The sequence below is a fragment of the Galendromus occidentalis genome, unplaced genomic scaffold (assembly GCF_000255335.2).
Source record: "Galendromus occidentalis unplaced genomic scaffold, Mocc_1.1 scf7180000077443, whole genome shotgun sequence".
Taxonomy (NCBI): domain Eukaryota; kingdom Metazoa; phylum Arthropoda; class Arachnida; order Mesostigmata; family Phytoseiidae; genus Galendromus; species Galendromus occidentalis.
The window spans coordinates 275,610-302,653 of record NW_003805431.1 but is presented as its reverse complement, the minus strand read 5'-3'; the positions used below and the strand labels follow the sequence as shown (position 1 = coordinate 302,653).

Below are 27,044 nucleotides of genomic sequence, written 5' to 3'. Positions count from 1 at the left end.
AGCAGATGGTAAATCCTGAGCGGCACTCAGCAGCCGCACAACGGTCGGGGTGGGATTGAGCTAATGGTATGCACAACGATTGGCGAGAGATTCGCTATCGGGAAATCGAAGCGCTCGGAGCGAGGGAGAATGAGAATTCGGATTCCGGAGGACCAACTCCAAAGCGCCTATTCATAGGATTGTAATGGTGAATATTTTCCGAGGGAATAGCCGCGGAAGCCGTGCGAGAGGGCGCCTCCTGAGTGAGGACGCGACGTAAGCTGCGTGTGAATACGGCTTCCACCCCTGACTTGGTCTTTCTGAGCGCACGATGAACTCAAAGTCGTTTTCTGCTGGAGTCCCTGCTAGCCCATTCCATAAAGCTGGAGAGATCCCGGATGTCGGGACATTCTTAGAAAGGAACTTGATCATTGTGCCGCAGTGACGCGAGAACTTCCGTTGTTTCCACAGATCTGCTGCTTCGTTCTAACGCCTGTCTTTCCGTGGACCATAGCGGACAGGAAAAGAAGTCTGGATCGGACCATTGAGATGTCAACAACGTTGACGGTTCAATGGAGCGCACAGCGATGTACCAACGTCGATTGAATGACTTCCCGAACTCTCGGCATTTCCGAAGAGCTCTCACGCTTGGAAATGGCGTCCGAGAGAAATGTCAAAGGATGTGAGTCTCCTGATTTTCTCGAAGTTCTAACCGGCGTTGATGGCGAATAATGATGCACGGAATCGTGAGTCTAGCTCCTAAGAAATTCTATAATTCCCTCTCTTCAGATATCCTGGTACTCGCCGTGACTGTTTGCTCGGTATCAGCTTTCCGGCTTGACCAAGAATTGGACCTACTCAACAGAACGAATCTGGTGAGGGATTAATTCTATACTGCATCGTGCTCTACGTCGCATCTATGCAGGAGAAACTCTGATAACGAGATCCACCCAGAAGGGTTATGCTGCTCTACACGGAATGACTTTGGAATCTGTGGATGCCGTGACAGCCGATGGCTGGGTCCTCCAGCTTCATCGAGTCCGGAACATGAAGACTTTCAAGAAGTCCCTCTCAGCGCCTGTGCTCCTCTCGCACGGTTGCGCCTGTTCTTCCGTTGACTTCATGGTCAATCCGCGGAATGAGAGCTTGGCTTTCATGCTGGCCGATCGCGGTTACGACGTCTGGGCGATCAATTACAGAGCGAATAAATTCAGTGACAAGATGATCAAGGGCGGAAGGGCCACAAAACCCAATGCAACCGACTTCTATCGCGCAACGTGAGTCCGTGTAGCAATCCGATTTTTCAATGACTGACCGCGTATTTCTCTGAATCGTTCGAGCCTTCCTCCGACCGGTATCCTGGCTACTCTCAGGTGGCAATATATGGCCGAGTACGATTTTCCCGCTGCTCTGGATAAAGTACTCCAGGTCACCGGGCAGAAGAAAGTATATCTCATCGGGCAGTCGATGGGAGCTACCACCTTGTTCGCCGCCTTGTCTGAGAACAAGAAATACGACGATAAGGCAAGGGCAACCCTCATTTTCAGTTTGAGTTCGAATTCTGGATTTCGTTGCTGAAAGAGAAGTTTCGGAGCTCCCCCCCCCGGAATATTCCTTCTTTCTCTACCACTCCCCTCGAAATCGATGTGACATGACATTTCCAAGCGTGAGAGCTCTTCGGAAATGCCGAGAGTTCGGGAAGTCATTCATTGAGTCTGAATTTCTCCTCATCAGATTCTCCTCTACGCGGCGCTCGTTCCGGTGATCAGATTCGGAAATGATACCGCGGAATCCTTGAAAGCGTCTTTTTCACTCGCACCTACTATACCTTCGTTGGCGGGTCCGGTGAGTCTGTGACTGGGAATACTCGGCCGACTCTGTATAGGCCACCCGGATACGTAAGGGCCATGTCCGGTACGGGGCCTTGTCGAAAAAAGCCGCTGGATTTATTTGCAGGAAACGTTCGAATCTTTGTTCGGTCGTCAACTCTTCGATTTGAGTATTCCTGGCGTCGAAGCTCTCAAGGAGTTCATACAGAGCACAGTCTGCAGCAAAGTACCGGAATTCTGCGAATTGATGTCTAGCCTAATGGAAGCCCTGATGGGCGGAAATGCTAACCCCCACATCAATCAGGTGAGGAAGTTTTTCAATTTTCTGGAGGGGTACACCCTGGCAGGGAAATGAATGGGATCAACAGATCGGACGAGCGGTACTCGAGAGCCTCGAAAGAGCTGCTCGCAATTTCAGACACGCGAGGCTCTGTACAACATTCATAATCCTGCGGGTGTGACGGCGATGAATCTGTATCAGTTCGCGCGTCAATTCGGCAAATCGGTCTGGGAGAAGATGGACTACGATGAAGTCGCACAGACTGGAAAAACCAACATGCAGGAATACGGAAAGGTATAATTCAGAAAGCTGGGGATTTCAATGGGAAACTGTATGTATGCTCCCCTTCTCCGCGACGCATGTCGCTCGATCCATTTCTCTCACGAATTTAGCCACGACGCCGACCGGAGGACGAGTTTCAAGCAAACTAAGGAATCGAATCTTGATCGCTGAGCTCCACAATAATTGGTTATTATCAAGAGGTGAATATTGCAGACGAAACCGCCGCGATACAACTTCTCCGACGTGACTGTCCCTGTCCAGTACTACTTCACGAAAAACGACAAGTACTTTGGGGTGGCTACGGCACAGTCCCTGATCAAGGATTTAGGAATCAAAGATTCTGATTACAAAATGATAGACGGAAACGGGTTGGAGCACCATGACACCGTGTGGGGCTGGGATGCCCGTTGCTACGTCTACGACCACTTGCTCGATCGTCTCGACGCCTTAGAATCATCGAGGAGTCTGATCAGGAAGGTATTCCGACAGAGAATGTCAAGGTCTGCGAAAAGCCTGCCTTTCGAAGACGGTTGTCCAACCAAGCCCAAAAGTCGAGCATGATTTAAGCGGGGCACCCAAGAGGATCCCGTGACTAGCTAGCGTCAAGTTCAAGTTTTGCTGCTTCTCCGAATGCTGAGTAAATCGCTCGAATGCTCGAATATTGTTCTTCCTCTCTGTTTGGGGCCGAGCGCGATCCCTTTGACGCGATCCAAAACCAGTGTACGCTGGTGCCTTCTCCCGAGGGTGTTAGGACGGTCATAGCCGAAGTGTGAGGAGATACGAATCCCAATTGTGAGCAGATTTCAGGGTTTCCATTCAATGACAAAAGTATCCATGCAGAACAGAGCTCCTCCATAAAGGCATACCCAGCGAGCCATGCATTCTCGGCTTAGAAAGGGCGATTCGAGTAGTCCAGACACGCCGTGTATCGGAAAGTCGAGGCGAAAGCTACAAGCTAAAGGCATCGATGAACGGATCGTGTCGCGTTTCCAAGCCACGTTGCTCCCGACAAATGTTTCAAACCGTGGAGGATGTTCTCGCCGAACAGCTCGATAAGTTTTTCGGAGCTGTCCTTCAAGAGCTGGAGGAACTCCCCTGGATCACACGACCCTTCGAATATCTCACGAAAAACTCCGCCCTGGAAATTGAAGGGCCGAAGGGCCCCGCGGAGGGACTGGTGAAAAAGCTGGACGTGGAGTCGACGCTAGAACGTCGCCCTAGAGAGGAACGAGGACACCGTCGACAACGCCGATTCGGATTTCCTCGGTCGTACTGCGAACGATTCCCGGCCAGATATGACGTCGTTCCTAATACTGACCGCTCCGAGACTCTCGGCATACGTCCCTCTCATTGGGTCCCCTGTTTCTTGTCGGAGCCGATTGTGGCTCCAATTGTGAGATTCGCAAATAATATCTCCGCCGACCTTGGGAAGTTTCCGGCCAAGGACCCAGAAATGGTGTACGGGTAAGATCGGTTGTGAAGAACATCATGGCGCTGCTGACGAAATCGGTTTTCAGATTCAAATTGCATGCTATAAGTCTGGAATTGTTGCCAAAGAATGGGATCGGGCGTGGAGACTTGAGCGTAGCGATCCGTTGAGTTGAGCGCATCCCACGGCTAGACAATGAAATTGACGATTCTCGGGAGGGGGAGGGGGGGTTAGAGACGATCTTTCGATGAGGGACCTCTCCCTCACCTATACCGATGCGACAGTGTGCTCGAGACTATTCGGCAAGACGAGGTTCATATTGCCAACACTTGACGGTGGAATATCTGGCGAGGCTTCGATGACGGAATCGCAAGACGCTGCGATCTTCTCAGCGAAACCCTCCGGAAGTGGTTGATACGGTTAATCTACGTGCTATCTTGTTTTTTCGCGTTTGTCGCGCCCCTAGACCGCTCTCTTCTACGTTTTTCGTTCGAGAATCCATTGTTTGATCTCAGGTTCCGGAGTCGGGAATCCAGCTTTGCTTCTCCTGAGAGCGTGCTCTGCGATATATTGAACTTGAGCTACCCTTATCGTCCATATCGTCGTTGCTCGAGGCTTCCAGTTTCCGTACAGCTGTGCAGGACATCCTCGATCTCTTGACGATCCGAGATTGACCCCTGACGTCCCTTGATCGGGGACAAGAATCAGCTAGGACTGCGAGTGGAACACTTATCCTCCAGCTAGGTACTACAATCGAAATAATCGACGGAATCGATAGCGGCTATGAGAGAGACGGCCACTCGCAAGAGGAGAAGCAGCCGATCGGGTCGCCGCCGATGCACGAATATCTAACGGAGGTGGGGCTGATGGGCAGGCAGTGACGCCGACCGGTAGCCGCGGCGCTGCGCCGATAGAAGTACCTATGGGCAAGAATAGACGGTCATATTTCGGGCGATTCGAGGAAAATACAGGAAGATATTTCGGGACCGGGCGACTGGATCTTCGCGCGAAAGTCACCATATCCAGAGAGTCCCATGCTGGCGCTTCAAAAAAACGCAAGGTGCTCCTCTCTATTTAGCAGCCGTGTGCGAGTGAGATATCTAATATGAAAGCGACCTTGAGCGGAATGTCTCGTATACGCATAGCTCCTCCACCGAAGAGTTCCGACCGCGGAGAGTTCCTCATTCAGAAAGTCCTCGCTATGGGGAGATCCCCACACCACCAGCAGGTATCATTTACAAAAGTCCCCCTTACAGAATGTTCCCTACACTCGAAATCCCTTGCTGAAATATCTCAACACTATTACGAGGCGTCCATCTCGGCGGGACTCCAGTGAACGAGATATATCCGGAAATGCGCTTGATGACGGTTCCGTAGGCTGAACTCCGGATGATCCGACGGCTCCAGAATGGCGGTCCCTCGATGAGCGCACGGCCGGGAGCTCAGGTCATGATTCTGGAAGCGGAACTCAGATTTCCCTTTCCTCAATATGGATGATGCCCTCGGCTCTCCAAGAGACTTCACGGATGGTCCCTGTTGGGCGGAATCTCACTGCGAGGCGCCCAGAGAATTCATATATCTCATGATCTTGTAGTCGAACTGCAGGACGACAGCAACAATGGTCACACAGAACAACAGGTACTTGAGGAAGCTCTGAATATCTATGGTGAACGTGGCGACTTTCAGAATATCGCAATCATCTCGCACACGGAGAAGTTCAACTAAAGCCGCGTCGATTTTGTAGGGGCCGCTTCCCTTTGAGCTCATCCTCATCGCTCGAGCTTCTGTTTTCACATACTTCTCCCTGATGCTCGCACATTTCCGGACCAAGGAGAAAATCAGGATGAAGTTACATAGGAGACATATGACGACGAAAACGCGTATATACGGCTTAGGCTTCTGAGCGAGGCATTGGTTGAAGGAGAATATCACGAGCATGAGCATATGCAAATGAAACAGGATCAGAGGAATAGCGAATAATTGATTCGTTTCTCTCACAAGATCCCTTATCCGCCTCCTTTGGCTCAGTACAGCGTCCCTGAAACCTGAGATATTTGGGTTTGTGAGCGCGAATTCGAGGTTCTCCTGCAGACTCAGGATGTTCGTGACAGCATCGTGGTACAGAATTATGGAGCTTATCCTCCAGATTGCGTGGGACAGGAAAGCGACAGAGGAGACCCGTAAGAGGCGATCTTCATTCCCGATGATGCTCCAGAGGGTGAAAACCAAATGGGATGAGTTGCACAGAACGGTTAGGCTCACGTCCCTCAAGCATCGACCGCTTCCCCCCAGGACGAACTCGAAGCGGTCGTTCTTCCTGATGAAACTCATGTTCCAATACAGGGCGGAAAACAGAGTGATGCCTATGAGCACGAAGTCCGCGGATGAAGTCAGGCTCAACCTCTCTCTTTTTGAGGGAAGCCTCGCAGTCACGTAAGTTATGAAGCCTCCACAGTAGATGGCCGTCTTAAGGAAGAAGACAACATAGCAAAGGTGTCTCAAACGAGAGTTGCGCGCTACTCCCAGAAAGAGGCCATCAATGGCGCAGAAAGCCCAGAAGAAATTGTCCACTGTCATTAGACGCATCAAGCGTTGAATCATGGATCGCACAGCTCCGCGCGATCGACTCATCCGATCAGGGACCGACAGCGAGATCCGGCATGAGATCGCCGGTTGGATGCCAATGTTCTGGCGAGGGCCCGAGTCATCGGCAGAGGTACCGGGGTTGTGTGTCATCCAAAGAACTCAGAAGACGGAACTCCCGGATCGATTCCGAGCTCCTATTCACGATATTATTCGAACGATTGAGATCGGGGGTGAGACACAATCCACCGTGATCCATCTCGGATCGCCGTGGATTCGGTTACGGAGGGTCTGACAAGTAGATCGCATTGTGGGAGGAATTCTTCTTTCAGGCTCTGTCGAGAGTCTCAAGCGGGGGAAGGGGGTGTACATGACACAGCGAGCTCCAGCGAATATTGAACAGAATTCATCTGGCCGGAGCCTACAGATAGAATGGAAAGAGCGTCCAAGTCCCTCTGAAAGGTGCGACTTCCTGGACGGGAATGCGGTGAATGAATTTATTCATGAATGTTCTTCTTTTCGAAGGCTCCCAAACGGAGCATAGCTCTACTTCCGATTCAGGGTCCGGCTGCGGGAGAACGATTGCTCCGAGATCAGAGCAACCCCGATTCTGGCCTCATGTGGATGTTTTCACTCAGATGACTCTGTTTCATGCATTAGCAGCGAAAATCGGAAGACGTAGAGCTCAGCTCTCCGCTTAGCATTTTCGCCAGGGGCCAGGAAGCCCGATGGGCGCCACAAATATGATTCTTCGATCGAAAACGAATGACACATTTTTTATTTAAAGTCGGTACCGGCTCTCTATTTGTCTCTGGGCTATCCGATTCAGGTTTGATCGCCCAAAGAATTTATGTATCCTATAATTCTGTGGTCGAACTGAAAGACAACGCCGACGAGGGTAATGCAGAATGACACATACTTGATAAAACTATGCATATCAATTGTGAATGTAGCGACCTTCAGTGCATCGCATTCATCTCGCAGACGGAATACCGCGAGAAGACTTCTGTCGATCCGAGAGAGGTTACCTTCAAGCAGGCTCATCTTGATCAACTCACCTTCGATTTCGAGATTCTGTTCCCTGACTCTCGCACATTTCCGGACTATGAAGATAATCAATATGGAGTCACCAAGCAGACATGCGGAGAGGAAGCCGATCCTGCCTGGGTCAGATTCTAAGGCGAGAAGATGATCGAAGCAATATATGACCAACATGAGCGTGTGTGAATAGAACACCGTCAGCGGGATCCCGAAAAATTGATTGCATTGGCTCACACGGTCTCGTATCTGCCATCTCTGACGCAGCCAGTCCTCCCTTGCCGCTGAGGTATTGGGACATTTGATCGAGAGACGGAGGTCCTCTTGAAGCTTCAGAATATTCACTATTGCGCCATTGCAAAGAATCGAAAAGTTCGTCCTCCGAATATTGTGGAAGAGGAAAGCGATCGAGGAGAGCCGCGAAGGCCAGTCCTCTCGTCTGAAGACGATCCAGAGGGTGAAGACGAAATGGGAGAAATTGCAAAAAACGAATAAAAGTACATCTTTGGAGCATCGATCGAGTTTCTGCCGGACGAAGTCGAAATGGTCGTCTCTGAGGATGAGCGATACTCTCCAATACAGAGAGCCGGAAAGCGTTATGCTCATGACAAAGAGGTTCGCGGCTAGGCCTAAGCTGAGTCTCTCGGCCTGGTTCGTCAATTTCGAATGAACGTACGCCGTCAGACCTCCGTAATAGAGAGAGGCTTCGGCGAATGAGAGCACGAAACAGATGAGTCTCCAACGGGAGCAATGAGTCGATCCGAGACAGAGGCCGTCGGTTGCGGAAAGTCGCCGTGAATGCTTGTTCCGTGTTGTCGAGCGCATCGGTCCGATGACCCTGGGGGTTGAGGGACCCAGGAGTCACTCCAATGAATTCATGAATCTCGACCGAATGCGGAGCTTAGGAGCGAGAGTCGCTCGCCGAGAACTATAATCCGAACATCCAGCCTCTCCAGGGTCGGTGTCTTGGTAGTCAACGAAGGAGACCGCTGGGCGGAACTTTCGAATCGATGCCTTGCCCTTCTTCTCGGAAAGCGATTCCCTAGGTTGGGGCTGGAACACACGACGCCGCAATCGATTTCGAGTCAAGCTACCGCGACGCGAAAAGTCTGACAATCGGAGCCTATTGTGGATCTGACATTAGGGTTTGTCAGGAATGTTCTGAGGATGTATTGTGCCCGAAGCCGCGCAAAGCAGTCATTATATGTACAATCGAACTCAAGCGAATAGCACTCAGAGTTCAAGAACAGCGCTGGACAGGCAATGGAATATCAGCTCGAGCGCTGAACGAGGCAACGAATACGTCATTGAAAGTCGCATGCAGTACCTAGTTAGATATTTCTTGGAAACTTCAGGGTGAGTGGAACCAGGATGCATGGACCCGCTGGCGCTGACTAAGGAACTATTCCGGGACTAGGCCACTCCTGTCCCCTCCCATGCCATGCCTGGACCCGGAATCGATACGATTCTCCATGACTGCGGCGAAATATACTAACCGCAAACAGTCTCATATTGGGCGGTTCTTCACTGTGACTGTTTGAATTCCGGATTGGAATTCCATCAGGTCGAATGTGGCGCCATTCGATGCGAGGGAGGAACATTGTGGTCCAGGCCCTGCGGAACTGTGCAGGCCACGGTCATCGAACGCCCAATTGCTAGCGCGACTTTCCCGTCGCAAATATCTGCCGCAGATAGGGCAGTATCCAAGCGATTCGCGGGCGATACGTCTTTCCTTCCCCGCCCCCGCTCCGGAGACACTGCGGCTCCGCGCTCTGATGAGCAGGGGATGCTGCGTGCGAAAACGACGGGATTCGTGGAACTCCAGGTCTACCTCACTTACGGCTGTGCCCGGCTTGCGGGTTATTTACCGTGCGAGACAGTCGAGAAGAGAGAGCCGATGATGAGAGAGAGAGAGAGAGAGTCTTGATGATGAACATAGCCTACTGACTAGCCTTGGAACCTCCCTGGAGTCAGACAGGGGATCAAATAATGATTTTAGAGCGGTCATCATCGACGTCATGTTATCTGACATAGGCGCATTCTACACGCACGTCCTCACGACGGATTTTTCTTAGAATTTTTCAGTGGGGCTGTCAGTCCCCATGCCGCAGTATCCAATAACTGCCCGAAGGAGGAGTTTTCGGCCTGCGCTCATGCCACTTCAGGCTTCTGAGGGGGGCGAGGGTTCATTTCGACCAAGGAGGGTCTTCGAAGATCCGTAAGGAAATCCCATCGATGCATTGAGCCTCTTCCCGCAGACGAATCACTTTGCTGTGACCGTGTCTGCTTGTGGGAACGGCCGCGCAGATCACCTGCGGAAGGTTCGATTATTTATTATTCAGGCGGACTGCGCTACTGGGAGCCTGAATCACGCAGGCATGGGACGCATAGAGCCTACTCTCCATCGGGTGAGACATGGCGGCTGGCCCGACATGCTGGGGAGAAGAACTCACTCTGTCGCTCCCGCTCATACTCCAGCCAAGCTTGTTTTCGTTCCGCGTCGGTCAGCTCGACCTCGACGTCTTTGCGCAGGAAAGAATCGTGCTCGTGATAAGCCTGAATGGCTCCTCTGCAATTCATCAGAGTTTCCGCCAATACGCGATCTTTCGGGAGGGCCAGCGTTCTCTTGTCTTTTTTCTCTGGTTTGAACTCGTACATGGCTTTGAGATCCGATTTTTTGAAATGACGCTCGAGGTGCTTCTTGTCGACGACACTCGAGGCTAGCGCTAATTTATCCACTTGACGGTGGTAGATCTTCTCTTCCATGGTGGCATGAGCTATCAGACGGTAGACGTAGACAGGTTTCTTCTGGCCGAAACGGTACGTCCGGAAAATCGCTTGGATATCGTCAGATGGATTCCATGAGACGTCGACTACGATAATTCGATTGGCGCCCGTCATGTTCGTTCCGATACCGCCGGCTTTCGTGCTCACCAGAAGCAAGCGAGCCCTCTCGTTGTCCGAGTCGTTAAGTTGATCGATGTATCTCTCACGGGCTGCTACGGAAGTGTTCCCGTCTATTCGAAAATAATCCACATCGCGCTCCCAACGTCGAGAAACGGCATGCTTGGGAGCTCCTCCCATGCGCGAATACCGCTCGAGCTCCAAATACCGCTCGAAGACGTCCAACGAGAGAAGACTCGTGCTGAACAGGATCACTTTATCCCTGACGAGCTGGCATCCTCTGAGAATATTCATTGCGACTTGGAATTTCGACGAGAGATCCAGTTTCAATAGATTCTCGACTTTCCCGACCACGTGAGGACGCCACCACGATGAATCGTCCTGTAAGAGTCTTTCATTATCGGTCTTTTCCACAGCGAAGGACTGTGCCGAGCTCAGAAAAATAAAGTGTTTCATGGTGAGAGGGATGCATCATTGTCCTCCGTTGCCCACATTTGTGGCCATCGATTCTTGCTCCGATCGTCACCTCTGAACGATACTCCGAACTCTCAGCTATCCGATTCCTTTTTCGTTTACTCCGTCTTTCGTAAGCCCGAACGACTCGTCTATAGTCTTCGCTGCGGGAATCTTCAGTAGCGTCGATCTCGGACTCGGAGTCCGTTCCGGAAGCATCGTCCGGGCCTCTGTCCGCCTCGATCGCCTTCTTTCGTCTTTTCTCACTTTCCAACAGTAGGTAGGGGTGTGACCACACCATTTTCAGGACATGGTAGTCCTGGAGGAAGCTTCCTTGCGAGTCTCCTCGGATCGTGACCCTCCTCGAGCCAATACCTTGTAAATACCGCCGGTACAGTTTCGTTTGCAATTTTGAGAGATGGATTGAAATCACGTATTCGATCTTGTTCGGTAGATGTGGGGCCAAATGACTGTAGTCACAACGATGCACGGTCTCGCTGAGCGCTTTGTTCAGTACATGAACTCGCGCTTTCATCTTCCTCACCACACTCTTGTCGGCGTCCGCCTCCTGGCCGAGCGTGATCGGTTTCACGAAGCGCTCGTTGAACTCCGCTCGGGTACCGAGCGAGTCGGGTCGTACGAAATTCATCATGCAATAATACTCGATCATGTTGTTTTGGAGAGGGGTCCCCGTCAAGATGAGTCGCCGTCGCGTTTTTATTGAATTCAGAAGCTTCGAAAGCTGAGTTCTGGAATTTTTGATGATATGGCCTTCGTCGCAAATCACGAGGTCAGCTCCGGGATTGAGAAGTATTCGCTGCCTCAGTACTTTCAGCTTCGATTGCATTTGGGTCATTATCCTGAACATTGAGTAACTCATGATGAGGACTCCTCCCTTTTCGTGCCACGATCTGAGCATTTCCATGCGGTCGCCAGTGGTCTTCGCGTGACGGAACTCGTGGGTCTCGATCTCTCCCTCAACTCGGTCGTTCCCGTCGATCCATTCCCTGATTTCTTTCGCCCAGTTGAGTTCGACATTGCATGGACAGAGAACAATGACTTTACGAATGTGCGAACTGAGAATTTCGTTGGTCAGAATTGTGTGTAGGAAACAGATGCTTGTGAAGGTCTTGCCCAATCCCATACAGTGAGCCAAAATGGCTCCGGAACCGATACCGCCTCTACGGACATGAGCGACGGATCCGATGATCGTATTGTAAGCGAACTTTACGCCTTCGATCTGATGGGGTTTCATCGATTGAACGAGCGCTCTGTCGACCTCCACGGGAGCCTTGTCGTCCCCAGCACCGTGCTCGAGAACGCACGAAAATTTTTGAACGGTAGTATCGGTATGATCTTCGTTTGACGCTGACTCCTCAGTATTGACATCGAGTTTGATCATCGGTAGTTTCGATTGGGCTCGGGGTTCTGACCGCCTCTATCATTATCTTGTGCACTTCGTTGTGCTCGCATGTCAAATCTCCTATCATTCCCCACGAACCGAATACCGTCTCTTCCATGGAAAGAACGAATGTACGAGACAGAGAGCTCGAATCCTGTTGTCGAATTGGAGAGCTATAGCGACGCAACTTGTGCAGAATGCTATAAATCTCAGAGAATTCACGGTATTCAACGGGGAAGAGGCTACTCGCGGAGCGTCTCATTCTCCCCGAAGCGTTTTACCCACAGGGAATCCGCGTACCATGATGGATGACCGTGAACCGTTGGAATCATGGGCGCATGTTCGAGCTCGAGGCTCTGTCCCATGAGCGTGTTTTCGGACAATGGAAGGTGTAGGAGACGCTTGACAAAACGCGAAACAAGCAGGACCGTCGTTCCTCGGGCCTCAACGACGCGATCGGCGGTGCCGATCATTGGCCTACGATAGATTTGGCCTATCGCTTCCCAGATACCGCTGGCGAGCATTCTCCAACAGGTTTTGATGTTTTTTTGTTACCCGCTTCTCCCCCGAGTTCTGCGCGCTCATCCTCAGATAAAGGTGTCGGCTGCCTTCCCTGTGCTGGTCGATGCTCCTCTAGAGGGGAGCAGCTTTCCCTCTCAGCTTGAAACGTCTGTCGGATATCCGGGAGCAGCGCGGAGCTCCGACCCCGCTCTACGCTGACATTGGAGCCGACTGACTCCATTCATGGCAAGAGAGAACCTAGATGTCCCAGGGCTCTCACCATTTTATAGTCGAATTGTAGAGCCATTGCGACGCATGTGATGCAGAAAGCCAGGAAACTGAGCAGATTTTCGACGCTTAAAGCGAAACAGGCTACTTGCAAAACATCCCATTCGTCCCTGAATGCGATCACTTTGAGAAGATTCACGTAATCCATGTGATTTCCGCCAGAGATCCGTCTGACGACCAGGTATTCGAGCTCGACGCTGAGCGCGGCGACGGCAGAACTTTTCTTGGTTATGTGGAAAATCACGACAATCAGACACAATCGTAGGGCGCTGAAGATCGACGTGTCCCGGATTGTGTTCTTTTCCTCTAACATCCGAGAAAACGTGAAGATAACGATCATTACTATCTGGCAATAATACACCGCGAGAGGCAAGGCGAAGAGCTCGTTGACTTTCCCGATCAGTTTCCGAACTCTGCATTTCCGAGAGATGATGCGCATCGGATTCAACGGTGAGAACGTTTCCCCCACGAAGGCCGAGACAGCGTTGACTCTCAGAATGTTGTTGATAGCATCCTCGTACAGGACGAAAAATGTCATAGCATTGAAATCGAAGTACAGAAAGCACAATTCGATGAAACGTGCCGTACCGTTCCTCGCCGCGAAGCATCGCTCTACGTGTAACACCTGAATCGACGTTACGCAGAAGAGAGTGAGAGCCATGTCACGGGAACACCTCGTGCGGCGCTTCTGAAGGACGCGGTGATAATCGTCGTTTCTGAGGATGAAGAGCAGCCTCCAATACATGCGGGCTAAGGAGAAAAAGACCACGTTGACCACGGTGATCAACTTAGCGAGGTTGAGCGGCTCCTCTCTGAAAAAGATGTCTCGTTTCAGGAACTCGAAGAGATAGAAGCACCAAAGGACGACGTTCGCGAAGAGCGTCGCCGACGATACGAGCTTGAGCCATGGATTCTTCGAAAGCCCCAAAAACTGTCCATTGATCGCGCACACGATCCAGAACACGCAGTCGGGAATTGGGGAACCTTCCACGCCTTCAACTCCGGACGTCGAGCGTTTCCCGAGTATGCGATCGGGTCCGTACCAGCGCTGGCCGTTCACTTTTCGTAGATTCCATTGATCCGACCAGTCATCGAAATTTCCTCTAACGGACATCGGGGAAAATTCCTCGTCCTTCGCCTCGCAGCGGTTGAGATCGGTTCTCCGAGTGAGCATCGTGAGCCGTGAGAATACCGGCATCCAATGAAAGCCAACGAGCGCTGGATTTCAGCGCCGAATCGTCCGAGGGTAAGTCCAAAAGCCACGCTCGAGGGTAGGGGGGATCGAATCTCGAACCCATCCAGATCGGAGTGATGGACGACGACTCTATCGGGGGAATTCACAAAAGTTTCTCGAGACTAATAGCGATTGAGTGCTCTTAGCTCGGGAGTGCGCGGGCTTCGGATATCGGAGTGATGCTGATTGACCACACGAACGACTCGTCATATGATTGGACGAGATCATACGCCTCGACCTTCAGACTGCTGGTTTCAGTCATTTTCGAAGACGGGGAAAGTACTCACTGTGGATGGTTCGGCAATTTTTAGGAGCAAGTCGTTCTCGGACTAGTTCTTTGTTCTCGGAATCCTCTTGGGCTAGACCTGGATGGACGTCCCCGACCTCCTTGTTGATAGTCATGCTGCAACGCGGAGAGACGCCCGATCCGGAAAAAGCCACCAGCATTCGAATGTTCCTGAGTTGAATGAGCTCCTATGCCCCGGGATGTTTACTGAGATATCGCTCGTGAGGAGGCATGGGGCTACTTGGTCTCAAATTTGCATGAGCAGAGAACAATCTCACAACTCCGTTTGGTCGAGCGATTGCTAGGAGCTAAAGCCTATTTCCGATCAGATAATGCTATCATCAGTGCCGCGATCTCGGGCAGAGGACTCCGAAAGTTCAGGGAGAGCAACTGCTCATCCAGTCTCTACATAGATTATTCTGTCCTCTGAACGGACGCTAGGAGCACGCCCCTCCCCCTAATATAGGTTTCCGCCCCTGCTTGATATCAAATCAGAGTATTCTGTATTTACGTCGAGAACGTTGGCTCTCAGCGGGGCTAGATACTGCTATGTGCCCTGCTAGAAAGCTTTATCGGGTCGGATCGTCGATCAGTTTGACCCGCGGCAGAGCATCGAAGCCTGGCCTTCAAATTATTCTCTCTGCCTGGGCTCACCATATCCGATCCCTATTGATTCAATTCATAAGAAACAGAACAAGCCGGAGGTAAGCGTCGCGAATACAGGCGCGAAATTTTATTCATTTCAGGGGACTCCATGCACTCCCCGCAGTCGCCCGACCCGTCGCCGTCGCAGGGCGAGCTTTTCACCGCCATTGAACATCGAGCTCAGCAGAGGACTAGACATAGCGCTTCCCTACGAATTGCCGCTCCAGCAAGAGGTTTGTTTCTGCTGTATGCTGCAATCATGAGGGACTCGGAGGTAGCGAGCTCAGGCGAGATAGAGCCCGCAACACCTTGTAGTCGAACTGAAGAATCACGGCCGTGCATGTGATGCAGAAAGCTAGAAATCGCAGGAAATTCGCAGTGCTCAGATTGAAACACGCTGCTCGTAGAACATCCCATTCCTCTCTGAAGTTCAGCGCGTCCTGAAGATTCGTGCACTCTGGGTGATAGGCTGCCGCAGTTCGCCTCATAACAAGTGACTCGAGCTTGACACAGAGCGCGATGACGTTCGAGGCCTTTTTCGCCAAGAGGAGGTGGGTGACAATGAGGAAGAATTGTAACGACATGAAATTCGCCGTCTCACGGATGGTCGAGCGTTTTTCCACTACCCTGGAAAACGTGAATAGAACTGCCATGACCACTCGACTGTAGAAGACGGCGAGTGGCACCGCGAAAATCGAGTTCACCCTCTGGATCGTTTTCCGGATCATACATTTCTGGGAAACGATGTCAGCTGCGCAGAAATGTTTCATTGTTTTTATCGAGGTCTTCAATCGTGTCTGTAGTTTGAGTATATGATTCATCGCGTCGTCGAAGAGCACGAAAAATGTCATTGCGTGGAGATCGAAGTACAGAAAGCACACTCCCGTGAAGAATGAGACCGAGTCGTAGCTCCCGGAAAGTCGATCGATTCGCAATCCTTGTATGAAAACGTGGCATACTAGAATAGCGGCCATATCGCGGAAACGTCTGCCGCTTTTCTGGAGCAGATTTTCGAAATCATCGTTTTTCAAAATGAAGAGCAGCCTCCAATATAAACACATGATGGTGTACACTATCAATTCTGGCAGCATGATCAAGCCGGCAAGATTGAGCGGCTCCGCCGTCGAGAAATTTTCCATTCGCGCGAATTCAAGAAGCCAGAAGCACCACATGACGAAGGTCGCGCACCATATGAGGACGGCCAGAACCCTCAGCCAGGGGTTTCTTGATAGATTGAAAAACATCCCAGCCGAGGCACACAGGAGCCGAATTGTTTTATCGGGAAGTCCGTCACCGTCTTTCCGATCCATTTTGTAGCTCGAGTTCCCCATTTCGTTGAGTTTCGGAACCGCGTCGTTGGGAAACCCCGAAGATCGACCGAATTTCATCGATAGCGAACCTTTGGACCAAAGTGTGTTTCACAGATGCCAAGTAGGATTACCTCGACTTATGAAACGGGACATTCCTCTCACCAAGCGTGAGCGTCATGCGCGACTTCTATCGCGAGGTCAGCGACAGCAGAATGTTGAGCGAGTGAGGATCGGCCGCGGTGAAAACTGCAGCCGTATCTAGTAACATGAACAGCATCCCGTATAATCAGCAGTGAGCGACCTGCACAACCATTCTCAGGCATTGATTTTCATCTCGTGACTCCAATCTCGAAGCGGTCGAAGGAGGGGGGAGTATTCCGAAATCGGCGTCGAAGTACAGAGTACCGGTGTCGGAACCGATGGATACTTTGCAAGGCGAAGATTGAATCGAATCGATACTTTCTGCACGGAATTATACGACACAGCGACGTGATCGTCGTTCGGTGCCTGCTGACTTCGACCGTGTGTCAAAGCAGGGGGACGGCAAGCGATCTATTGTGTGATCCATAATGACTTTCTCAGAAGATTTCGGCTCGGCTAGAGTTACCCTTCGGTTGCATATCCCAACTGGGAGATTTTCCGAGAGCCCGAAAGCATTCAAACTGCCCAAAAATTTAGATTCAATTGGTAATTGAGCTCAATAGACTCAATGATCTTACAACTTTGTAGTCGAATTGTAGAATAACAGCGACGCATGTAATACAGAAAGCTAGGAAGCTCAAGAAATTCTCTATGCTCAAAGGGAAGCTACCCACTTGCAACACATCCCATTCTTCTCTGAAACGGAGAGCACTGAGAAGGTTTGCATATTCCAGGTGATGACTTTTCGCAATCCAGTCAATGACGGAAGATTCGAGACTCAGACTCTGTGAGATTACAGCTGATCCCTTTCTGGCTATAGAGAAGTACAGATAAAACAGAATAAATTGAAATATCAAGAACCCCATTGTTTCGTCGAACTGTGAGCGTTCCTCTACGACCCGGGAGAACGAGCCTAAGACCGCCAAAACGATCTGGGTGTAAAACATGGTCAGAGGAACAGCGAAGATCTTGTTGACTTTCCGGATCAACTTGCGTATTCGAAATTTCTGGAGCACGATGTCGACTTCGTTAATGTATGTGTATGTATTTGCTTTCATCGAGGTCGTCAGCTCGATGTGTAGTTTTAGAATGTTGTTGACCGCATCGTCGAACACCAAGAAAAATGTCATCGCGTGTAGATCGAAGAAGAACTGACAGAACTCAATGAAGAAAGACACCAAGCTCTCTGCTTGGAAGTGGGATTCGAATTGCAGAGCCTGTATCAAAATCACGCAGATGAGAATTGGAGCCGTGTCTCGGAAGCGTCTACCGCTTTTCCGCATCAGGATTGGGAATTCATCGTTTCTTAGTACGAAAATGAGTCGCCAGTAGACACAGACGACAGAGAAGAGGACCGTTTCAAGCAGCATTATCAGTTCTGTGAGATTAATCGGTTCCGTTCCCAAGATGAAACCTTGTCTCATGAATTCGAAAGTCCAGCAACACCACAGAACACACGTGAAAGTGCATAGCAGAATAGAAACGACCTTGAGATGGATGTTCTGCGAGATGAGCAGGAACTGCCCGTTGAGGGTGCATGAGATCTTCATCACCATGTCGAGAATCGTAGAAGCCTCTTTCCGTATCCTTCGGTGTCGTGAACGCCGCATTAGCTTACCGCGGAGCACGTCAGATCGTTGACCGGGATCTTGTTCGAATCAATCGCAGGATGCTTAGTTCTAGCGCATTTTATTCCAGTAATTCACTCCCGCCGACTCTGCGCCTCGCAAGATGGTTTCATCAGCAGATCGAAACTACGGTTGACGAGTCCTCGGCTGGTCTCGGACGAAGAATTGCCATTATCCGGATCGATGCGAATCGGGAAATCTCGTCTTCTTGAGTTGGTGGCCTTGACGAATCTCGGTGGTCGCACGACTTGTACAAGAGACCGAATATGACGTCTCGGCTTGACCGGAACAGTGCGTTCAGAACAGATCGCCGGGATTGGGTGCCACGCCTCTTTCCCTCATGCACTCGCTTCTGATGCAGACTGCCTACCGGCGAATATACTCTACTCGGGGTATATCCCTGATCGTCCCGATCGAACAAGGTGAAACGGGCTCACCACACCTAGGTATATCGCTCTAACCGGACGAAGCTACGATCCGGAGCGGAAACAAGAACCCCTGTAGCACACAGCAATCGCTCGGGAGTTCCGAAAAGCACTGAGTGAGACTTCCGCACGATCCGCCAGTACACCTTTCGGACTTTTAGAGTCTCTCGGAGTTGAGGCAATCGGTTTCCTTCGGAGCAGTAGTTAAGGACGTGAGCTCAGGCGGGACAGAGACTTCACCACTCTGTAGTCGAATTGAAGGATCACGGCCACGCAAGTGACGCTGAAAGCTAGGAACCTCAGGAGATTCGCGATGTCCAGCGGAAAACAGGCCACTCGCAATAAATCCAGTTCTTCTCGGAACCGAAGCGCACAAAGGAGATTAGCAAACTCCACGTGATGCCCTTCCGAGGAACGCTCGATGAGGGAGGATTCGAGCTCGACGTTATGCGCGGCGACCCTCGAAGTTCTCCGAGCGAGACAACAGTGCATGAGAATGACAAAGAATTGGTACAGGACGAGGTTGATGGTTTCATGGGTTGTCGAAGCTTCGTCCAGCAAGCGAGTGAACATGAACAGAACGGCTATCACAATTCGACAATGGAGCAGCGCTAGAGGAGTTGCGAAGAGCTGATTTACCTGACGGATGAGCTCTCGAATTTCATACTTCCGAGATAGGATATCTGGCGCGTTCATGCACGTCGTTGCCCCCATCGCCGTCTCCAGCTTGAGCTGAATCTCCAGAATATTACAGATGGCATCGTCGTAGACGAGGAAAAATGTCGAAGCGTGGAAGTCGAAATAGAATGCGCACAGGCTCGTGAAACGTGAAGACCACTCGCTCGCAAGAATGTATCTCTCCATCTGGAGCCATTGTATGCACGGCAGACATACAAGGTAGGCGGCCATGTCACGGATACGCCGGCCACGTTTCTGCAGAAGGAGTCGGATGTTCTCATTCTTGATAATGAATAAAAGTCTCCAATATAGACAAACCATAGAGAACAAGATGGCGTTAGGAAGCATAATTATTTGTGCTAAACTCAGCGGTTCCTCCTGCAGCAAGACATTCCGTTTCAGAGTTTCAAGGAGCCAAGAAAACCAAAGGACTAGTGTCGACATCCAGAAGACGACGGACAAGCCTCTGAGCCACAGACTCTGCGAGAGGCAGAAAAATTGTCCATTCATGGCGCACACGATCTTTATCACATGGTCGGGAATTCCCTCACGTCGTCCCTGGTGTATAGCTGACTGGGGTGACTGCATGATATCGTAGCTCGTGCGAGTTCCTGACTCTCACGACCAGGTTCAGATGCTGGAACGTCCGGAAGCAGGTGGAGAGAATTTGATCCGACTCGCGTCAGATAGCCTGTGGAAATTCGTCGTATTAACGTCGAGCTTCGAGGACCTTTGAAACGCGGCTCTTGGGCGCCACGAGCATTACTCAATCCAGCCGGCGCGGAAAAAACGGCGAAGCAGCATCACAAACTCGATCCGTGACATCGATAGACGATATCGCCTCCATGTGCGGATATAGATATTGATCATAGCGAGATCCTTGGAGCCTCTCAGCGAATTACGAGGATCGACGCGTGACTGCGGGCGAGCAACAAACTTTGCCCGATGCGTATCAACTTGGCTTCTAAAAGCCGAGGCAAGATCCAAAAGATTTCGTTTTACGCGGGATCCAGATCTGGAGAGCACCTGCCTCTGAATGCAGGTGGAAAACGTGATCCTACGGTGGGGAGGGACGCTCAGCGAGGAATCTTACTCCAGTCGCACGGTTCTACGGGGAGCGATGGGAGGAGGAGAGGACTATGAGCCGCGATCACCTGAAGGCCCGCGAAAGTCCCAAGCAAGTTTTGGTCCCGTTGAAGGAGGAGAGTTAGTTCCGGAGCTCTGTAATTAGAATCTTGACTCAGTAATTAGCTCGCTCTCATTAGAACAGAGCCGGATCGCTTGGCTCGGGTACGTAAGCGGTATTGAGGCCCTCCCAGTCGACCACTGCGTAAGCAAGTAATGGACGTGGATGTTCGACTCTAAGGCATGATCGCGAACACGGGGCCTGCTCAGGAGGCTCGATGTCTCCTCCCGAAAATCATTGCCAATGAGAGCTGCCAGAGCTGATTTGGGGTGTCTCATTATTTTCCGTCGATTGCTTCTGCGAACCATTCTAATGGAAACCTCAGGTCTGCATCGAATACATATATGTATGATGTCGCGAGTTGCCAGACTGCTAGCCAAGCCAGTTCGAACAGAAGCGAATACGGAGCGCTCAATGTCACAGGTGTCTAGCAATCAGCGACGGTACGGGTTATTTCGAGTCCTAGGGTTGTCAGGGCTTCGCGCCTCGGTTCTCTGGAATATCTCGAAGAATCTGGAACTCAAGCTAGCATACTAGAGAGGGGGGACAGGAACTGCTCTTTGGGAGCTCAAATTCCAGCAACTGATGCTGATTTATTCCAAAAATTTACAGGTCAGTATCTCATTCAGCGGAATATTTAGAAAATAAGATTGACGATGTACGTTCCCTCGATTCTCGTTAGGCACGCTGAGCGTACGGTGATGAGGCCCCAAGAATCTCGTGAAGGCTTTCGCTTGAACGGAAAATTTTTGGACACTAGAACGGACTTTCCTGGACGGATTCTTCGCAACGCAAGCCGACGCACACAACATTAGGGGGTTCGATCGCGCTATCAATTCAAAACCTCAGGAATTTTCAAGGTTCAATCTGTATATGGCTCCTACGACCTTATAGTCGAACTGGAGGATCACGGCTATGCACGAAACGCAGAACCCCAGATACCTCAGGAAATTCGAGAGACTCAGAGCAAAGCCGGCGACTTGTAGATCATCCCATTCCTCGCGAACGCGGAACACTGACAGAAGGCTTGAGCGCAGTTGTGGATCGTAATGGCTGTCTGATATTTCCTCAAGCAAATGGCGTTCGAGGTCCGCGTTCCCCGCGGCGAGGATGGAGCCCTTGCGAGCGAGAGCGCGTACTTGCATGAAATAACAGAAGCGACAGGCCGTGAATTGAGCGAATCTCCACATGGAGATTTCATGCACGAAAATTTGGAACAATGTGAAGAGAACGACTGCAAGTAGCATCGAGAAGAAGGCAGTAAGAGGCAGCGCGAAAAGTTCATTAACTTTCTGGATGCTTCTCCGAATCCGCCATTTACGAGATAGGAAAGCACTCGCATTGTGGATCAGAGCGCCTTTCATTGAAGCAGTCAGAAGATTTTGTGCTTCGAGGATATTCGTGACCGCGTCATCGTAGAGCAAGTAGAAAATCTGCAGAGAGCAATCCGATATGACGAAGAAAACATCGCCGAACTTCGAGAGCCAACCGGGTCTCTGGACCAATAGCCCGATATCTAGGAGAAGATACATAGAGAGACCAACAATCGCTGGAGCTATGTCCCGTGAACGTCTACCATTCACCCGGAGAACCGACTCATATTCATCGTTTTTCAGCAGGAATGTGAGCCTCCAGAAGAGGGCGATGACTGGGAACAAGATCTGGATCATTATCGTCACCATCTTGGCCAAGTTCACGGACTCCTTCGTGAGCTTCGGTTGTCCCGTCACGTACCCATAGAACGAGCAAATCCAAATAATTATAGCCAAGAGCCAAAGGCCGTAGGCAATGACTTTTAAACGTAGGTCACGGGAAAGTCCGGTGGATAAGCCGTTCAGGAGGCACAGCGCATGGAATATTCGATCTGCGATAGTTTGGTTTCCTTTCACACGGGAACTCAAGTCTGGCATATGCATTCCAACTTTGACACCGTTCGGTATATCGGTGGGCGATCTCATGTTGGGGAGCTTCGCGCTAGACCACAGCATCCTCGTGAATATCTTGGCGCGCTAGGAACCGCAGCGATACGACGTTTGATTATTGCTCTTCAGATATCGATATCGGCAGCCTCCTCGGCAAATTCAATGGACCGGAAGATCGATCCTGCCGAACAACAATTGCTAGTACTTTGACACAGTGGGTCGCGTATTTCTAGGTAGCGACATAATCTATCATGTGTCGCTGGGATAGTATCATTGTCGCTGTCTCTTGTCGGTCGGTGATATTCCTCAAACTCACAATGGGGTGCCGATCCGAGGATCGATCCGCCGAGCCGACTGCCCGCGCTTGAGAGAATAAGAACCCGCGTCGAGGAGCCAAGGTTGACTATCGTGATTTTACACTTACGTGTCGGAGGTAATATAAACTAGGAACCTCGACGAATCTCGTGCATGATTACATGTACTATTCGCGCAACCCCAAAAAATAGAATTCGCAGACCTTCAAGCTGTGTAGAGAAACCCCGACGAACTGAAATTCTTCGGACTGAGTGAGGGAATCCTATGAAGTCGCGTCGGCGGCACCCGCTAAATGGGAACTTACCGCGAATCCGATAAATGTGAGAGATATGCAGAGGCTGGAGAATGCTGTTACTGATGACTGATGACAGGCATCAGATCGAGGATAAGGTCGATCGAGAATCCCCATCCAATCCAACCTTCGACAGGAGAATCACAAAGGTAGCGTGACAAAGATGCTGTGTTTCTCCCCTTGAGACACTCCTTGGGTTCCGAAACTTCTGACCGACCGGAGACATGACCCGAGAGCTCGTGTTCAGACAAGCGTCGTGTTGGAAACCGTTTTGCTTCTGGAGCACCTCGACTCTGTGAGGAGTCTCTCTGCTCCCACGAGATCGGTTCGACGTCCTCCGCTCGTTCAGCAATAGATCTCTCTCGTTACTTTTGTCTACGATACGGTTATGCTAGATCATCGCACAGGTCCGAACCGTCTCGCAGTTGTTTTCAAATTTCCCCGTTTGCGCTTCCTTTGCAAGGAATGATAAATAATCCATCCCTGAAGGGCGAGCTTTCTCGGGGATGTCACACAAAAAAGGTTCGAGAAGTTGCGAATACTAGTATGGATGTTTATGTTGCTCGCGGGTCGTAGCATGCGTCTATGTTGATCGTAATCGACTTCGGCGAATAGTTCGACTTCCAAGAGCCACCCGGATCCCTCGAGATGGAACGTTCTGTCGAGTCCAAGGTTTGGCTTAGTCTAGCTGATGGGGTGGACAGAAGCACGTGATACAGAGAGTTGGGAGCCCGAGGCAGCTCGGAGCTCCCGGAGAGAAAAAAGCCACCCTCTGAACATTCTACAATATTTTTTCTCGATACGCAGAATCTTGAGGAAATCGGCCAAGTCCATCGGCTGTCCATCTGGACTCCGCGACATCGCATAGGATTCGAGTTTAAGGCTCTGCGAGACCAGAGCGCAAGTTTTCGAAGCGGGGAGACTCTGCTGGAGCTGATGGGGCAGGATGTGGGCGATCCGAATGCTCGTTTCGAGTATATATGCATGTAATACTCCCGCATCAAGGAGCGGATAAACGTGGCGACTACCCTCATAAGAATCTGCTTATGGAACACACCCAGCAGAAGCGCAAGGATTCTGTTGATCTTCTCGATCGAATTCCGTAAGCTGAATTCCTGAGAGAGGACACCAGCCACATTCGGGGGCTGGTCCCCGTCACTCCATTGAAATGTCCAGTTGTAAGCGAAGCTTCGGGGCCTCGTTGCCTGCATCATCGTATATCAGGAATAATTTCATCATGATGTCACTGAGAAGAGCGTGGACCGCTTCGTTCAGCAGCCAAAAGCGATCGGTGGCTCGGTGCAGCCGCAGGAAGTACCCAAGTTGTGTTGAGGCATAAGAGAGAACTACGTACGGACTCGAGGTCACGGAGTCTCCTGCCGCTTGTTAAGTTCCGAAGGCCCAGATTCCTGCTGCTAGCAAAGTGGACTGAGGGTGATTTTCTGGACGCTGATCCAAGCCAAGTCTCAAGATTACGACTAGAAGTGGAAAGAAAAATTTAAAGACATTGGATTAGCTGAGAACTTGATCAAAGAGGAATTCGAAGAGATTTTGGGGCAAATGTGAGAAACTAACTGGTCGAGACGACGATGACCAGGCACATAAGCGCCAGTCCGATGCACCAGGCGATCTTGGAGCACTTCCGAATGTTCCGCTGTGGGGAAACGGTCGGCAGGCTACGTGTGCTGACCGGAGAACCCGAGGCGTTGGATCGGAGCTCGATTTCTTGAAGCTCGTCTCCAACCGCACTCATGTCGATCTCGGCGGACGAGTCACTGTCCTTCAAAGTCCGATACCGGCGATATTCCGGCCTGGCGCAAAACCAGGAATACTCCCACTCCGATGGTTTCGCACGATGCGAAACTGAACTGTTCTTAGAGAACAGGGGCTCCATGGAGACTGGAGCAGTAGCGCCGGATTCGTCGAACGGGGAGAATTTCCTACGGACCGAGAGCGACGTGGCTGTCTGTCTGAATGGACGACGGATTTGTGATAACAAATGCACAAGTGCTACCAGAGTGCGCGGAAGGGATCAAAGGGAACCGCGATACGAGCGAGGTGGACGTCGAGAAACACAAACGTGGAGTCGGAGACGATGCTTCACACCAGCGGTTCAGCCTGAAGGAGCACGATCTCTCGATCCATCCATGTATACATCTCCGATACTGATCCATGGGTCAGCTTGAACAAATAGATAACCTATGTTCAGCTCCAGAAAAAAGAAATGGACTCCATTAAGATTGAGGATGACTGGGAGCAGTCCAACTGGAATCACCAGGTGGAAGAAGACTCGGACCCCGAGCAGCCCACTGCGATGGAACGCCAACAACAAATCACTGAGGACATCCTTAAGTATGTTACATCACTGCAAGACTCCGTCGCCTACATGAGGCAAAGGATCTCTGGGAACCAAGAAACCAGAGAGGAGGTGATCAGGATCTCCCGAAAAATCGCGAACGATGTCAGCGAAATCTTTCTAGATGTAGTTGGTCTTCGAGACGAGATCTGTTTTGTCGAGATTTGAAGAGAGTCTCTCGAATGATCGAAACGACGACGCACGACTATAACGCACTGTCAACTGTCAACACTATATAATATTGTTATCTGTTATCATATATTCCATTGTAATGAGATTGAGCGACTGACGAAAAAAGGGGGAGTTGTTTGGAATGGAGCCAGTTTGGCACAATTTTTTAAGTTTTCCCCGGTCCGTCACAGAACCTAAAGGCTGCTGCGTATCAAGTTCTTTTGTTCTAATAATTGAGCAAAACTCTAGAAGTTATAATTGGCAGAGCAATTATATTTCGCAATACCTAGAACTCGTCGACATGGGTGAGGGTTTTTCGTGCCTATATATATATCACGCAGACCTAGGTGCTCTGCCCCTTCTTGAACAGCGCTACAAGTGTATGTTTCTGTCGTATCAGTCGTTCCGTAAAGTATCAGTGTCTAGTGAACCACCCTCAGTCCACAGTGCTAGCAGCAGGAACCTGAGCCTTCGAAAAAACCGCTCATCTGGAGTACGGCTCCAAAATCCTTGCTTCTCGTGACAAATCGGAGCATCCAATAGAAAGAGGTTATCGAGGAGACTATCCCGGGAAGCACGAACATTTTCGTAGCTGAACCCAGTGGTCCTTCATCTGACAGAGAACTCCTTTCCTGAATATAGCCCGTAGAGCCAGAACAAGAAAACGGCAGAACTCGAGAAACGAAGCACTGCTGAGAGCACTCAGAGATTAGAGTCCCATTTATGGCGAATGAAGAGCCCTCTCACCGCACATATGAACAGGAAGAATCAGATATCTGTCCAGCTCTTTCCTGATTCTTCGCAAACGAGATGTACTTTCCTTTGCTTGTGAAGTGGAGGAGGGCGAGGTAGCTCAGGCGAAGGAGCGTCTATCCGCGCTGGCTTACGGTTGTCCCTGTCTGTGAAGAGGATGAAGATAATGAGAAAAAAATCATTCATTCGGTCACGGACTCTCGAGGCCGCTAAAGGAGGAATATGAATGAGCTGATGGATCTGCAAACGGTGGAGCGAAGCATCTTGCGGCTGGCTCTTTAGCAGCTCTAAGGAGAGATTGGAATCTCCGATTGAATATGTCCCAATCGTCAGCCATCAAGCCCGTCTACGTAGACTTCTAGCTCTACCGCGATAGGCTTTATGTTGAGATCTCGGAGAAACGACAACCCAAGAGGTGCTCGACTGCAGATCGTGAGATTCAATCGAGTCAAGCAACCGGCTGATCTTCCGTTCCGCAGGATCAGAGGCTCCGAGTAACCGCGAGCGCTCCGAAGGTAAATTCTCCTTCTCGAAATATTTGGAAGTTTTCGATGATCGATCCCATCGTTCCTCCCGTGAAACCGTCTTTTATGTGACATGTACTCGATATGCAACATGATTCTTCGACTTGAGCGATCGATCGTGGACTTGTGGAGGGCGGCGTCCCTCAGCCATCGGGATCGATCCTACGGCGGAAGGTACCGGAAAAGCATGGTGGAATACATGAGTGGGAC

At 50.7% G+C, this 27,044-nt stretch overlaps 2 protein-coding genes across 2 annotated transcripts; one reads left to right on the top strand and one right to left on the bottom strand.

The window, feature by feature from the left end:
- The first annotated feature begins 633 nt into the window (after nucleotides 1-633).
- On the top strand, nucleotides 634-3,023 carry LOC100907941 (gastric triacylglycerol lipase). The gene is made up of 8 exons (XM_003743394.2): nucleotides 634-661; nucleotides 769-854; nucleotides 937-1,256; nucleotides 1,353-1,503; nucleotides 1,714-1,824; nucleotides 1,936-2,112; nucleotides 2,227-2,382; nucleotides 2,584-3,023. The coding sequence occupies exons 1-8, from the start codon at nucleotides 634-636 to the stop codon at nucleotides 2,929-2,931; spliced, it is 1,377 nt and encodes a 458-aa protein (XP_003743442.2). The 3' UTR covers nucleotides 2,932-3,023.
- A 5,482-nt stretch (nucleotides 3,024-8,505) lies between these two features.
- On the bottom strand, nucleotides 8,506-12,179 carry LOC100907801 (transcriptional regulator ATRX homolog). The gene is made up of 3 exons (XM_029111497.1): nucleotides 10,851-12,179; nucleotides 9,870-10,705; nucleotides 8,506-8,581 (listed from the first exon to the last, which is right to left on the bottom strand). The coding sequence occupies exons 1-3, from the start codon at nucleotides 12,177-12,179 to the stop codon at nucleotides 8,506-8,508; spliced, it is 2,241 nt and encodes a 746-aa protein (XP_028967330.1).
- Nucleotides 12,180-27,044: the final 14,865 nt, after the last annotated feature.